The sequence below is a fragment of the Aulonocara stuartgranti genome (genome assembly GCF_965226115.1).
Source record: "Aulonocara stuartgranti genome assembly, chromosome: 22".
In the NCBI taxonomy this organism is placed as follows: Eukaryota; Metazoa; Chordata; class Actinopteri; order Cichliformes; family Cichlidae; genus Aulonocara; species Aulonocara stuartgranti.
The window spans coordinates 3,118,843-3,131,376 of NC_138957.1; the positions used below are offsets into that span (position 1 = coordinate 3,118,843).

The window sequence follows — 12,534 nt, forward strand, 5'->3', positions numbered from 1 at the left end:
CTTTGCTCCAATAATTTGTGCCAATATTCTTTCTTACTTGTTCTTATAATATTTACTAATCTATTTTTATATAACTTGTACTTTATTTCAGCATCTTTTGTCCTCTGTTTGATGAATCTCTTATATAGATTATTTTTCTTTTTACATGCATCTTCTATCCCCTTTGTGATCCATGGCTTATTTGATCTGTGATGCTTTCTAGTGATCTTCATTAAAGGACAATGTTTTTCATATAGTGAAATTACTGTTGATAAGAATGCATCATATGCACTATTTGAATCTTCATTTGCAAAAACCTCATTCCAATTGTGTTCCTTTAAGTCCACCTGGAGGGCAGCAACGGCTCTTGTTGTTCTATGTCGTATCTTTCCATATATACATATATTATATGTATATGTATATGTATATTACATATAATATAATATTCTAAGTATTATATTAAGTATTATAAATCTACTTTATGGATCTATTATAGTGTTTCTAATGGTAAAGTTTCTTTCTGTTAATCAGTATGGCTGCGATTCTTTTGAGTGTGGTCATGTTTAAACTAACTGGTACAGTTTTGGGTGTTCACTAAAGGTGTGCATGTGTGTGTCTGACATTTCTAGCTGTACTGTTTCTACAATTGTGGTCAAAAGTGTACATACACTCATCTTGGGCATGAATTTATTTCCATGATGGAATTAACATGAGCATGAATCTTTAATGACTCAAAAGAATTGGGTGCATAATTTACTTTATTTTGGATATTCTCTGATCCACACAGGGTTTACTGTAGCCCTACTGATTTCTCATTAGTGATCATGGTTTACTACAACTATCTTTGCCAGCACTACTGGCAGAAGGATGATGCACCATATCACGAAACTGTGATCATGTTAAACTGGGTTCTTAAACATCACAATGACTTTCATGAACTCCACCAACCTCCACATTCACCAGATCCTAAATCAAGGGCACCTTTGGGATGTGGTGGAACAGGAGATTTTAAATCATGGATTTACCACTGTTCAATCTGTTTGAGTGTGATACCACCTGCAAATCAGTGTGGAGCAGAATGCACCATAGAGATGTACAACTCTCCTGTTGAACACTTCAAGGCTGAAGGTACACCAGATATAGAAGGAGTAAAGTTTGAGTCAATTTTCAACTGTTTCAAATATTTTCACATCTGTCAGCCAGGTTTGCCATTTTGTTTAGGACACAACATTTTTAGGGCATTATGTCATATGATGTTGCTGTTTCTTAAATTTTTTGTGAAAAAAAAAGAATGGTTCACCTAATCCATTCTAATAATGGATTGTATTTATATAGTGCTTATCAAGACCCTCAAAGCGCTTTACAATTCCACTATTCATTCACTGGTGGAGGCAAGCTACAGTCATAGCCACAGCTGGGGCAGACTGACAGAAGCGAGGATGCCATATCGTGCCATCGGCCCCTCTGGCCATCACCAGTAGGTGAAGTGTCTTGCCCAAGAACACAACGACCGAGACGGTATGGCATGTGATGCGCAGCAACAGAAGAAAAGGACCGTCTGCACATTTGAAAAATGGTCATCCAGCTGTGTGTTCTGTTTGTGTAAGTTTACCTTGGAGTCTTAGTTTTGTTACTTTTTTGGAGTTCGGCATTAAAGTTGTTTTTTGTCTGTTTCCGGAGTCTGCACTTTGGGTCCTTTTCCTGCCTCCACACAGCCGTTTCATAACACAGCTCTATTAAATGTAAGATCGTATATTTGCTTGATGCATGTTTATTTTTTTTTTGAAATGGGCAGTTTGCTTTATTGTGCTTTGTATTTGCTTTCAGACTGCAAGGAAAGAACACTAATCTACACCGAGCATCTGAACAACAACATGCAAGTCCTCAAACACATTGGATCCAAAACCTGCTTCAGTTCCTCAGACACCATCAGAGACTGTTTTGAAAGCTCTCTACTATCAAGTCTGGATAAAAAGAAACTTTGTCATCCACTGCAAGTATCAAGTGTTTTCAATTTTATTTGACTGTTTATTTTGTACTTATTTGTTTTTGGTTGTATTAAGTTTGATATTAATTAGATCAGTGCCTTTTTTGTCATTAATTTGATTATTTAATATTAACTATTTAATTTAATCGTTTGTCTCTACTGGTTTTTCATTAATGTTTCTAGCAAATTATAACAAAGTCATAGAGCTTAATTTTTTTAGATGACATTCTGGCTACAACAGCTGCCAGTAATTTACTGTAAATATGAACTATGAAATTAAAAAACATGTTTTGTATTATACAGCTCTTCTGTGCTTTGTCAATAGGAGACGGTAATCAAGCTTATTAAAATTGTATTTTAACAGGTTTACATTATATTAGTTTTTTATTTCAATGTAATTATTGTGCAAAAACCAAAATTCACTGTGATTTTTACATTTCTCAACAAAGTATACCATTATGTATTCTGCATTATCACTATATTTTCCACGGTAAAATTCTGGCAACTACAGCTGCCAGTATTTTACCGTAATATTCAACTTTTTAATATTTAATTTATACAGTTTCACTGTATTTAACAATCCAAAACTGTAATCAGGTTAATGGAATGTTTGTTCCATTAACCTGCCAGTAATTGCCAGTAATTTAACGTAATATTCAACTTTTTACTATGATACCGTATTATATAAACAGAAATAAAGCATTTAAGATGAGCTCATTCTTAAACACATATTAAGACTGTTAGAGGACATTTTTCTGCAGAATAATAATTTTCACACATTTTTTATGTACAATTGTCCAGTAATGCATGTGTACTGACTGTTTTCATTGTGTTTTATTGCTTCTTTTCCTAAAGGAATGATTTGAAAACTTCCTCCACTAGCTGTTATTTTCTTCTCATAATAAATAATTCTCTGTAATATGGTAGATATTTATTTAACTACACTGTAAACCCAAAGAAGTTAGCCGAGCTTAAAAAATATAAGGCAAACGATTGTCTTAATTTTTTAAGCTGATGAACTTAAACGTTGAAACTTATCAAAACTCCAGCTCAGCGGGGGAGCTGGCCCAAGGGAGGGGTCACTTGCCCCTCCCTTCCTTCCCTCCCCATCTCCAGCTGCCTCCCTCTTCCCGCTCCACCACAACCACCCACACATGCAGGACCTTGGAGTAGGGGTATGTCACCAGGGTGCAGAGGAGGCTACCCCCCCCCCCCCCCCTGTCCCCTTCTGGCTGCCTCTGCCTCAATTGTATCTCACAACTTAGACATTCACATTACTCACACTCTCATTACACATACATATAGGATCTTGGGGGTGGGCACGATACACGGAATCCAAAGTACCATCAGGGTGTACACCTCACCCCTGGCGTCGTTGCCCACCTCTCAATTTTAAATACACGTAGATATTGAGGGCTAGCAGGAGGGACCATGCGCTTACCTGCTGCTCTCTGGCAGGTAGCTCCATGCCCTCCTGGGTTTTAAATGCACCTTAGAACACATGCATCAACACTACAATGAGCGGGTGGAGGGAGGTTTGAAGTCTTCTCTCACCCCCATTCTCTGCGGCCTGCTAGAGCGGGGGGGGCTAGGAGGAGGAGTTGGCCGTCCGACTGCGGGCTGGAATGTGGGGCCTCCCTGCTGCTGCGGAGTCGGGGCGGTCTGCCTCCCCCCACCGCAGGGAAAAGGGTAACACCACCTGGGTCTGGGTGCAGTTCCCCCCTCCAGGGGCAAGGGTACCTAGACCCGGTTTGTAGAGTACGCTTGGGGAGTGTGATCGTGTGTACAGCGTCTCTTTATGTCTGTCTCCACGTTGGTTGAGTGTGGAGTAAGTGCATATGAGAGCATGAGGGTGGGAATGGATGTTTGTATCTGTGTGTGCCTGTATGTCTGTGTCTATATGTCAGGTTGGGTGTCAGGGGCCACCTCTCTGGGGACATCTCAGGCCCTCCAAGGTTTGGAGGTCTATCTCCCCCTACCACCACTTCCCCTGCCAGTGGCGGACTCCCTCAGACATCTGTGCGTTGGTGGTTCTTTGTGTCCGGGGATGGGCGTCCAGGTACACACCGGCTCACTCCTTATCGGGGCCTGGAGCCTGGGGCTCGCTCGGGCCACTTCGGAGGTGGGGTGCCCCCGGCCTCTCGGCCTGGGGCTCGGTCACTCAGGCACGGCTGGCTGCCGGCGGAGCTCACGGGCGTGTCACTGCAACTCCCCCGGGCTTCTGCTCCGCGGCTGCTGAGTGTGTCCTCATCTGGGACACTCCTCAGCTCTTTCTGGGACAGTGGTGCGGCTGCCCCTCTGTTGGTCTTCCTTGGTCTCTTGTTTTCTGGGGGCCACTGGATGTCTGGAGTTTTGATCTCCTCCATACCTGCTTCATGCCCTGGAGGACGGGGCTGTGCCCCCCCCCCCCCCCCCCCCCCCCCCACACACACACACACCCTCTAGCAGATCATTACATGAAGGAACCTTTTAAAAAAAAACAAGCGCGTCCATGCTCACAGGTGTACACACGGGTGATCACACCCACAAACTACACCCTTTTTGGCTCCTACCTCAAAGCACACTGTGTTCTGTTGATCTTATGTGCTGCACAATAATGTTTAATATTTAGTATTTACTGTCATATTCCCATATATCATTGTGAAGTTGTTTACTCTATTACTGTTGTTCTCTTATGCTTGTTTTCTTTTTTCTTTCTCAGCAGGTTATCCAGGTGATTGATATATGCATTTTTTTGTCCTTTTTTTTTTTCTGCCCGTTCTGTTAGTTTTTGTCTTTTGCCCTTCTCCCCCGTCCCTCTTCTCAGCTGTTTCTCTTTCCCTCTTTCTTTCTCCCCTTCCTTCCCCCAGTCAAGTCTGTCCCGTATTCAGTAAGTGAAAATAAAATAAACAATAAAAGGTGAATCAAATGGACCATTACGGCAAGGCTGGGATGGTCAATTTGGTAAAGTAAATCCGTTGGGCATCTTTCTTTGCCTTTAGACAACAATTCTGATGGCAAAAGAGCCAAACGGGACAGGCCAAAAAAAAAAAAAAAAAAAAAAAAAAAAAAACACCCAGCACGCCCCTGCGGGCGGTTTATCCTTCAAGCTCGGGTCCTCTACCAGAGGCCTGGGAGCTTGAGGGTCCTGCGCAGTATCTTAGCTGTTCCCAGGACTGCGCTCTTCTGGACAGAGATCTCCGATGTTTTTCCCGGGATCTGCTGGAGCCACTCGCCTATCTTGGGAGTCACCGCACCTAGTGCTCCGATTACCACGGGGACCACCGTTACCTTCACCCTCCACATCCTCTCGAGCTCTTCTCTGAGCCCTTGGTATTTCTCCAGCTTCTCGTGTTCCTTCTTCCTGATATTGCTGTCATTCGGAACCGCTACATCGATCACTACGGCCGTCTTCTTCTGTTTGTCTACCACCACTATGTCCGGTTGGTTAGCCACCACCATTTTGTCCGTCTGTATCTGGAAGTCCCACAGGATCTTAGCTCGGTCATTCTCCACCACCCTTGGGGGCATCTCCCATTTTGACCTCGGGACTTCCAGGTTATACTCGGCACAGATGTTCCTGTACACTATGCCGGCCACTTGGTTATGGCGTTCCATGTATGCCTTGCCTGCTAGCATCTTGCACCCTGCTGTTATGTGCTGGATTGTCTCTGGGGCATCTTTACACAGCCTGCACCTGGGGTCTTGCCTGGTGTGATAGACCCCAGCCTCTATGGATCTTGTGCTCAGAGCTTGTTCTTGTGCTGCCATGATTAGTGCCTCTGTGCTGTCTTTCAGTCCAGCTTTGTCCAGCCACTGGTAGGATTTCTGGATATCAGCCACCTCCTCTATCTGCCGGTGGTACATACCGTGCAGGGGCCTGTCCTTCCATGATGGTTCCTCGTCTCCCTCCTCTTTCTTGGGTTTCTGCTGCCTGAGGTATTCACTGAGCACTCGGTCAGTTGGGGCCATCTTCCCAATATATATATATATATATATATATATATATATATATATATATAGTAACTTGAGGTTTTCATTTATGTCTCCTATGGGAATAAACTGACATAAAAGAAATGTCATTTATGTCTCCTATGGGAATAAACTGACATAAAAGAAATGAGTTCAACAGAGTCAGTTTTTCCATTTAGCAAAACTCAGTATCTATGATTCACTTTTGCCATCTATTCTAATTAAAAGTCAAACATCAACTCAAGAACATATTACACAATTGCACTGAGTAATTTAACAGCTTAAGTACATATCTTCAGTTTAACAGTCTTGACCTCCTCCAGTTATACACTGCACTGTCAATATTCAAGAAATACTTAATAATTGTAGGAATTTTAAATGCTAACGGAATCATGTACCTCTGAATATATCAGTAGCAGATTTGATTAATTATAGTGTAAACTGTCGAAACTAAAATTTTAAAATGTACATATACCACAGTCCTGGCTATGTTTTTTTTGTTTGTTTTTTTAAATTGCAATTTATTGCAACAAAAAATGAAACTAGAAACTTTGCTCAGAGACTCAAGAGTCTGGATTACTGTACGAAAGTTGCGCTACAGTTTACCAGCTTCCAGACTACTGTACTCACTGAATAAATACAGTGTTGTTCAGTCCCGTGGGATAATTGTAGTGGTCTAGAGAGTAGTGCATAGATCAATTCAAACATTACCAAGAAGTTAATCAGCAGTTCTTGGAAGACCTCTACAGACTCACTTTGAATGACCTTCAAAGACTTTAAAGGTTTAAACCACGCGGATTGGAGGCTTATTTGCCTGAAGAAGGCCAGCAGAAAGATGATTGGACTAGATCAGTGATGTCACAGTGAGCTTTACTGTGTGGGAAGGTGGAAGTGATGTAAAGCTTAGAATAGCCACCAAACACCTGGGAAGCAAGTTGATGTGTGACTACAAATCTTCCTTATTAAACTTACACATAAACTTAATCACAAATGATATGTGTTAATCTGATCTCTTCTGGAAAGAGATCTCAGATGTTCCTGGGATCACTGGAGCCACTTGCCTAGCTTGGGAGGTCACTGCACCTAGTGCTCTGATTACCACTGGAACCACTGTTGTCTTCACCCTCCACATCTTCTCAAGTTGTTTTCTCAGCCCTTTGTATTTCTTCTTCCTTCTCCAGCATGTCATCCACTTCCTCTGTCTGCTGGTGGTACATACCATACCGGAGCCTATCCTTCCACAGTGGTCCACACGGTTAGTTATGACCATCTTCCTGATGTACTCATGGATGTTTGTTGTCTGATCACGGACAGGGGCTCTGACAATCACCAGTCCTCAGCCTCTTTCCTTCCGCTTAGCGTACAGTCTCAGCGTGCTGAATTTGGGGTGAAACTCTGGTCAGGAACTTTTTTTTACTTGATGTCAGTGGCTTCTATCTCCTCCGTTGGCCAGCGTATTATCCCAGCAAGGTATCTGATAGGTAGCAGGGTGTAGGTGTTGTTAAGAAATCAGTTTTACCCCGGTTCTTTTTTATTCCTCGGGCATCCAGAGATGGCACCGGACTCAGTAGTCATTTTCACAAAAACCTTTATTCATCTTTATTTACGCATGCATCTTCTAGAAGGGAAGACCTGCAAAGGCCGGTGTCCCTCTGCAAAATCTTCACTCCTTTGTCTGTCAGCTTTATAGAACTGACCCCATCATAAAACCCCCATGGTGTGCTGCAAACTCTGTGTCTGTGTGTATGGACGAGCATGTGAGTGCCTGTGTGTGCGTGTACCCGTATGTCTATATGAGTGCACGTGAGTGAATGTATGCGCGTACCAACGATTATGTTGTCACGGTGAAGCATCGGCTTCTGCGCTATCACGTTAGCAAAGGTAGGAGAGCCAAGCACGAAAGACGGCACTGCAGGAAACAATTTTTCGGTAAAAGAAAATGAGGACAGAATAAATGTCCCGGTAAGTAATATTAAGTTTGTTGAGTTTAGTAAACTTCGGTGAAATTAGAATACCAAGGAAAAAATAACACTTAAAGAATTATTGCAGCCGTGGAATATATCAGACAGTATGCTACTGAGGGCAGCTAACATAAGAGTTATGAGTTATAAGATATAATCTAAGTCGTAACATTGCTGTATGGAGCTGCAGATTTGGTTGCAGGTTAACATAGCTGGACTGGCCATCGGGCATACCGGGCATATGCCCGGTGACTTATTTTTAATTTTTTTTGTAATGGCATGAACAATGAGAGGTGGTGGATTGGCCAGATGCAGGTCGATGTGTAAAAATAACTCAGTTGTTTGGTGGTGGCTATGGCGGGGCTTCCACAGAGGCCAGCAGGTGGATGAGGGAAGGGGAGGCAGGAGGAGAGACCCGAGGCAGCCACCAGTCCGAGTGTCAGGTGAACTGAACTTCAGGTAAGAAGTTATGACCTGCAGTCTATCTGGGTCAGATTTAAACCAAGTTTAGGTGGAGTTTATTTTCGTTGTGCTGACTTTTTACCGTCAGTTACAATAACTCATACTGCGTTCTAGCCAGCTTGACGGAGTTTTTATACAGCTGGGTGGGTGCTATGATGTTACTGATAGTGAACTTTATTTTATTCATAAGGTTAGTTAGTAGAGTTGCCAATGGCTCCTTAAAAAAATGGAATGGTCCCTCATTCAGAGAAAATATTACGCGTTTCGTATTGAGCTAAGAAGAGATGCAGTTTGTCCCGGACTTTAGCTATAATGAAAAAAAGACTCAAAGCTGGATTTATTCTGTCGTTACGCTGCACAGCTGCCTCTTCTTCTCTCATTCTCTCCCCCTCCCTCTCCTGTTGCTACTTCAATCATGAAACTGATCAATGATCAGCTGATCGGCTCTCTTGTTTATTTATCGCCCACTTTGCGCCAGAAAGAGGAAACCAGCGGATGTCTATGGAACGCCAGGACTGCCATAATGAATTAATTAAATACACCATTAAATAATTAAATGTGTCAATAATTAATTAAAATTGGAATTAATTAATTAAATAAATAGTTATGACACATGTAATTAATTAATTATTGACACATTTAATTAATTATTTATGTATTTCACATTTTAATTAATTATTGACACATTTAATTAATTAATTATTGACACATTTAATTAATTAATTATTGACACATTTAATTAATTATTGACACATTTAATTAATTATTTATGTGTTTCACATTTTAATTAATTATTGACACATTTAATTAATTAATTATTGACACATTTAAATTAATTATTTAATGATATATTTATTTAATTCATTTTGGCAGTCCTGGCGCCTGGCTCTCATCATGAAATAATTTTATCTGTCAGCCTCACCCATCAAACTCAGGGGGCGGGGTTAACGCTGCCCATGCAGCTTCTCTAACATTTGATTGGTTGCCGTGCAAAGTAAGTCAAAACAGGTCGATCCTAGATAATCGATTGCTTGTGTAGACTTGGGGCAGCCAGGTATCCCAGAATGCAGATCAAATCACAGGCAGCAATGGTGGTGGTGTAGTTTTAAAATACCCGTTTTTCTGTCACCAGCTACACTTTTAACAGTGTTTTAGCCGCGAATGTCGCGCCGTATGTCTGGTCAGGTTGTCAACATAGAACATGTTTGCAAAAGTGCTCAGATGTTTTCAGAGATTTCACTAGCTCTGCTAACAATTAGCATGCAGAGTGCACCCAGGGGTTACGTTAACCGGTTTGTTTACATATTCCACTCTCCGTGTTCCACATGTTGCATTCGCAGATTCTCATTTTCACCGAACGATCGTCTCTTTCCGCCTGGTCTTGTGTCTCTGTGCTTCTGTAACATAAAGAACGAGCTGACATTTTTCTCACGAAACCAGCGATCAGCTCAACAGACCCTCAGTTTACCTGCATGCATCCTCCTCCTCATCTGTCAGCTGTTTAACACCTGCTGCTAATTCAAGAAACACGCCTACGTTACCTGGTGATAGTCACAGTTTAACTGGGCAGCCGGTGCTCGATATAACGCAATGTCAGCGCATTTTTCTGCACAAGATAAGTAAATATAGTGTTTTCCCCGAGCGCAGAGCTGCTGGAGCTTGTTTCCTTACAGAGCACTTTATAGGCGAACAGCTTCATCAGCGGCTGATGTCCAATCACCGGCACACAGCTTTGAAACCTCAGCTGAGTTTTAGCTCTCAGTGGTTAAACGCTGGACTTCATTCACTCAGGTTCTGTCTGTCGGGTCACGTTTACTTCGCTGTTTTATTTACAACTGAGCAAATCGGTTTGGCTGAGGTTAAAGTTATGTTTCATAACTGCATAGTTTCACAGACGTTTAATGGTTCACTGGCACATGTGTTAGACTGAACTATCATCTAAATATCATCTGTTTTTTAATAGTTATTCAACTGTATTCTAAGCACCAGCTGTCTGTTAGAATGTGACTTTTTTCTCTCTCTGTTGGCAGAGGTATAAAAATGCGCAGGAAAATCTGACGTGCATGGCGAACTTCACCGACGATATTTAGGGAGGAATAAACACACATCAAACATAAATGAACCATTTGCCTGTCTCCATAATTGAGAGCATTTTCTCTTCTTATGTCAACACTCTTTCTCTCTTTTTTTTTTTTTTTGGCTTTTTCGGTCATGTTATGTTTACCTGTCAAAGGCTTGTTACAAACTGTGAAACACATCGTGCAGACTTCTGGATGTTAGAAGAAAACTAATACTGCTCATGAAGGAGACTAAAGGCAGGAAGGTGTCCTTTAAAACTAAACATGTTAATAGGACCTCCCTATTTATATCATAGTTTATGATATAGCACGTGTGTCACGGTTTGCAAGCCGTGTGGAGTAGTAGAAAGGACCCAAAAGGCGGCAGCTCTGGTGCAGGTGAATATTTATTTACAAGGGTGGGTACAAACAGCAATGGTGGGAAAACATGAAACCGGAAACCTAAACTGGGTAAACTAACAACACAAACCAGAAATGAAGATGCAGGGAGGTCCGGGGAAATACATATGGAGAGACGCAGGGAGACCGAGGGGAAACAACACAGACGAACCAGCCACTACCATGACAGAAGATACAACTAAAATACACTCAGAGAACACAGGGAGATTACACACAGGTGGGGAACACAGCTGGGAGTGATTACGTGACGAGACTAGGGAGGCAAACTGAAAACACTCACATAAGACGCAGACCTTCACAATAAAACAGGAAACACATACACACAATGACATAACACACCAACTTAACACAGACTGGGGGACACAGAACATAGGAACATGAACCATGAAACAGAAGAGTACAAACACCCAAGGTAACCAAAACCACAGAATACTAATAAACTAAACATAAACACGGAGTCGCAGACTCCAGACCATGACAACGTGTATTTCAGTAATAGCCTACTGATTTCAGTGTAGTGGTGAACAGTCACACAGCTCACGTAGGCGTTATCTGTGATACTCCTTAACTATAATTTATCCAAGTTAACTTCAGTTAACCATTCAGACGGTTCTTTTGCAATGAAAAACATAAACACCCATGCTGCTGGTAGGTTTTCTCAGTGCCAGCTGTTAACATTATAGCTGCTTATGCAGTAACCATGGTAACCACGGACTCTGAGCGGCTGGATCGACGGAGGTCAGACAACAATTTTACATGTATGATCTTAAAACAGGACACAGCCACTATACGTGCTGGCCTCATATCAAATGTGAAGGCAGACTGAGTCTATGTTTGACGTTTGTTTATATCTAATCTTCCTTTTCAAACATTTAAACAGCAGCGAGTCTGCAGCTGAGGGAACACAAACTCAAACTGTTCGAACAGGTTTGTTAATTTGGTGATTTATTAAATCTATAACTGTTATTCTAATCTGCTGCTGAGTCTCTTACACTTTTCTTTATGCTGTATATTTTCATGTCTCTGGAATAGTTGGCAGTTAGTCAGCTGGGAAACTCTGTGTTAACTCATGGAGCTGAGGATATCGTGGATATGCTGACCTCGCTCCGTGGTGTACAGGGCCGTTTACCCTCATGATTAATATTCACAATAAAAATATTAGCCGAACATCATGAAGTCTGTATGTGTTTCATAGTGTCGAACAACCTTTGTACAGTTAAAGCCAGCAGTTACTACATGACAGAAACACCAACGTTATCTCTTTTATGCGTTTATACACAGGTCACGCTGATTACTGAACAAAAACCCAAAGATCAGATGTTAAACAGATTTATTTGCTCTCTCTCCTCCTTAAACATGTTTTTAATGTTAGTTATAATTCAGAATTGGCGACTGAAACACGTAGGACACATAAGAACATCAGGAAATAAAACACCGATAAATATAACCTCAGTAAAAGAAGTCAGCGGGGGTTACTACAGCTGTGTACCAGGGCCTGCGCTTTGTCGGTGGGATTGCTTGCGAGGCGAGCGGGTCTATCCCACGCTTTGCCGTGAGACTGGGCAGACATCTCCGAAATCATCGAAGCACTTTTGCAAAGAGGCTGTATCTTGACAAACCGACCAGACACATGAAGATTAAACCACTACATTCTCGGCTAAAAAAATATTAAAACGGTATTTGGTGACACACAAACAGGGTTTTTCAAAGCTCAGTT

The 12,534-nt window shown here is 41.8% G+C and overlaps 2 protein-coding genes across 2 annotated transcripts in view; both read right to left on the reverse strand.

Moving 5' to 3' along the window:
* LOC309698616 (uncharacterized protein) overlaps positions 1–5,917 on the reverse strand; it is a gene marked incomplete at its 5' end in the record, with an annotated part of 156,808 nt that extends 150,891 nt beyond the window's left edge. Inside the window, one exon of the mRNA XM_082521181.1 lies at positions 4,983–5,917. Coding sequence (XP_082377307.1) covers positions 5,066–5,917 — 852 coding nt within the window. The 3' untranslated portion in view covers positions 4,983–5,065. The remainder of the gene's footprint in view (positions 1–4,982) is intronic.
* Positions 1–12,534, reverse strand: part of LOC309698619 (uncharacterized protein) — a 97,674-nt gene that overhangs the window by 38,352 nt on the left and 46,788 nt on the right. The gene's annotated exons all lie outside the window — the stretch shown is intronic.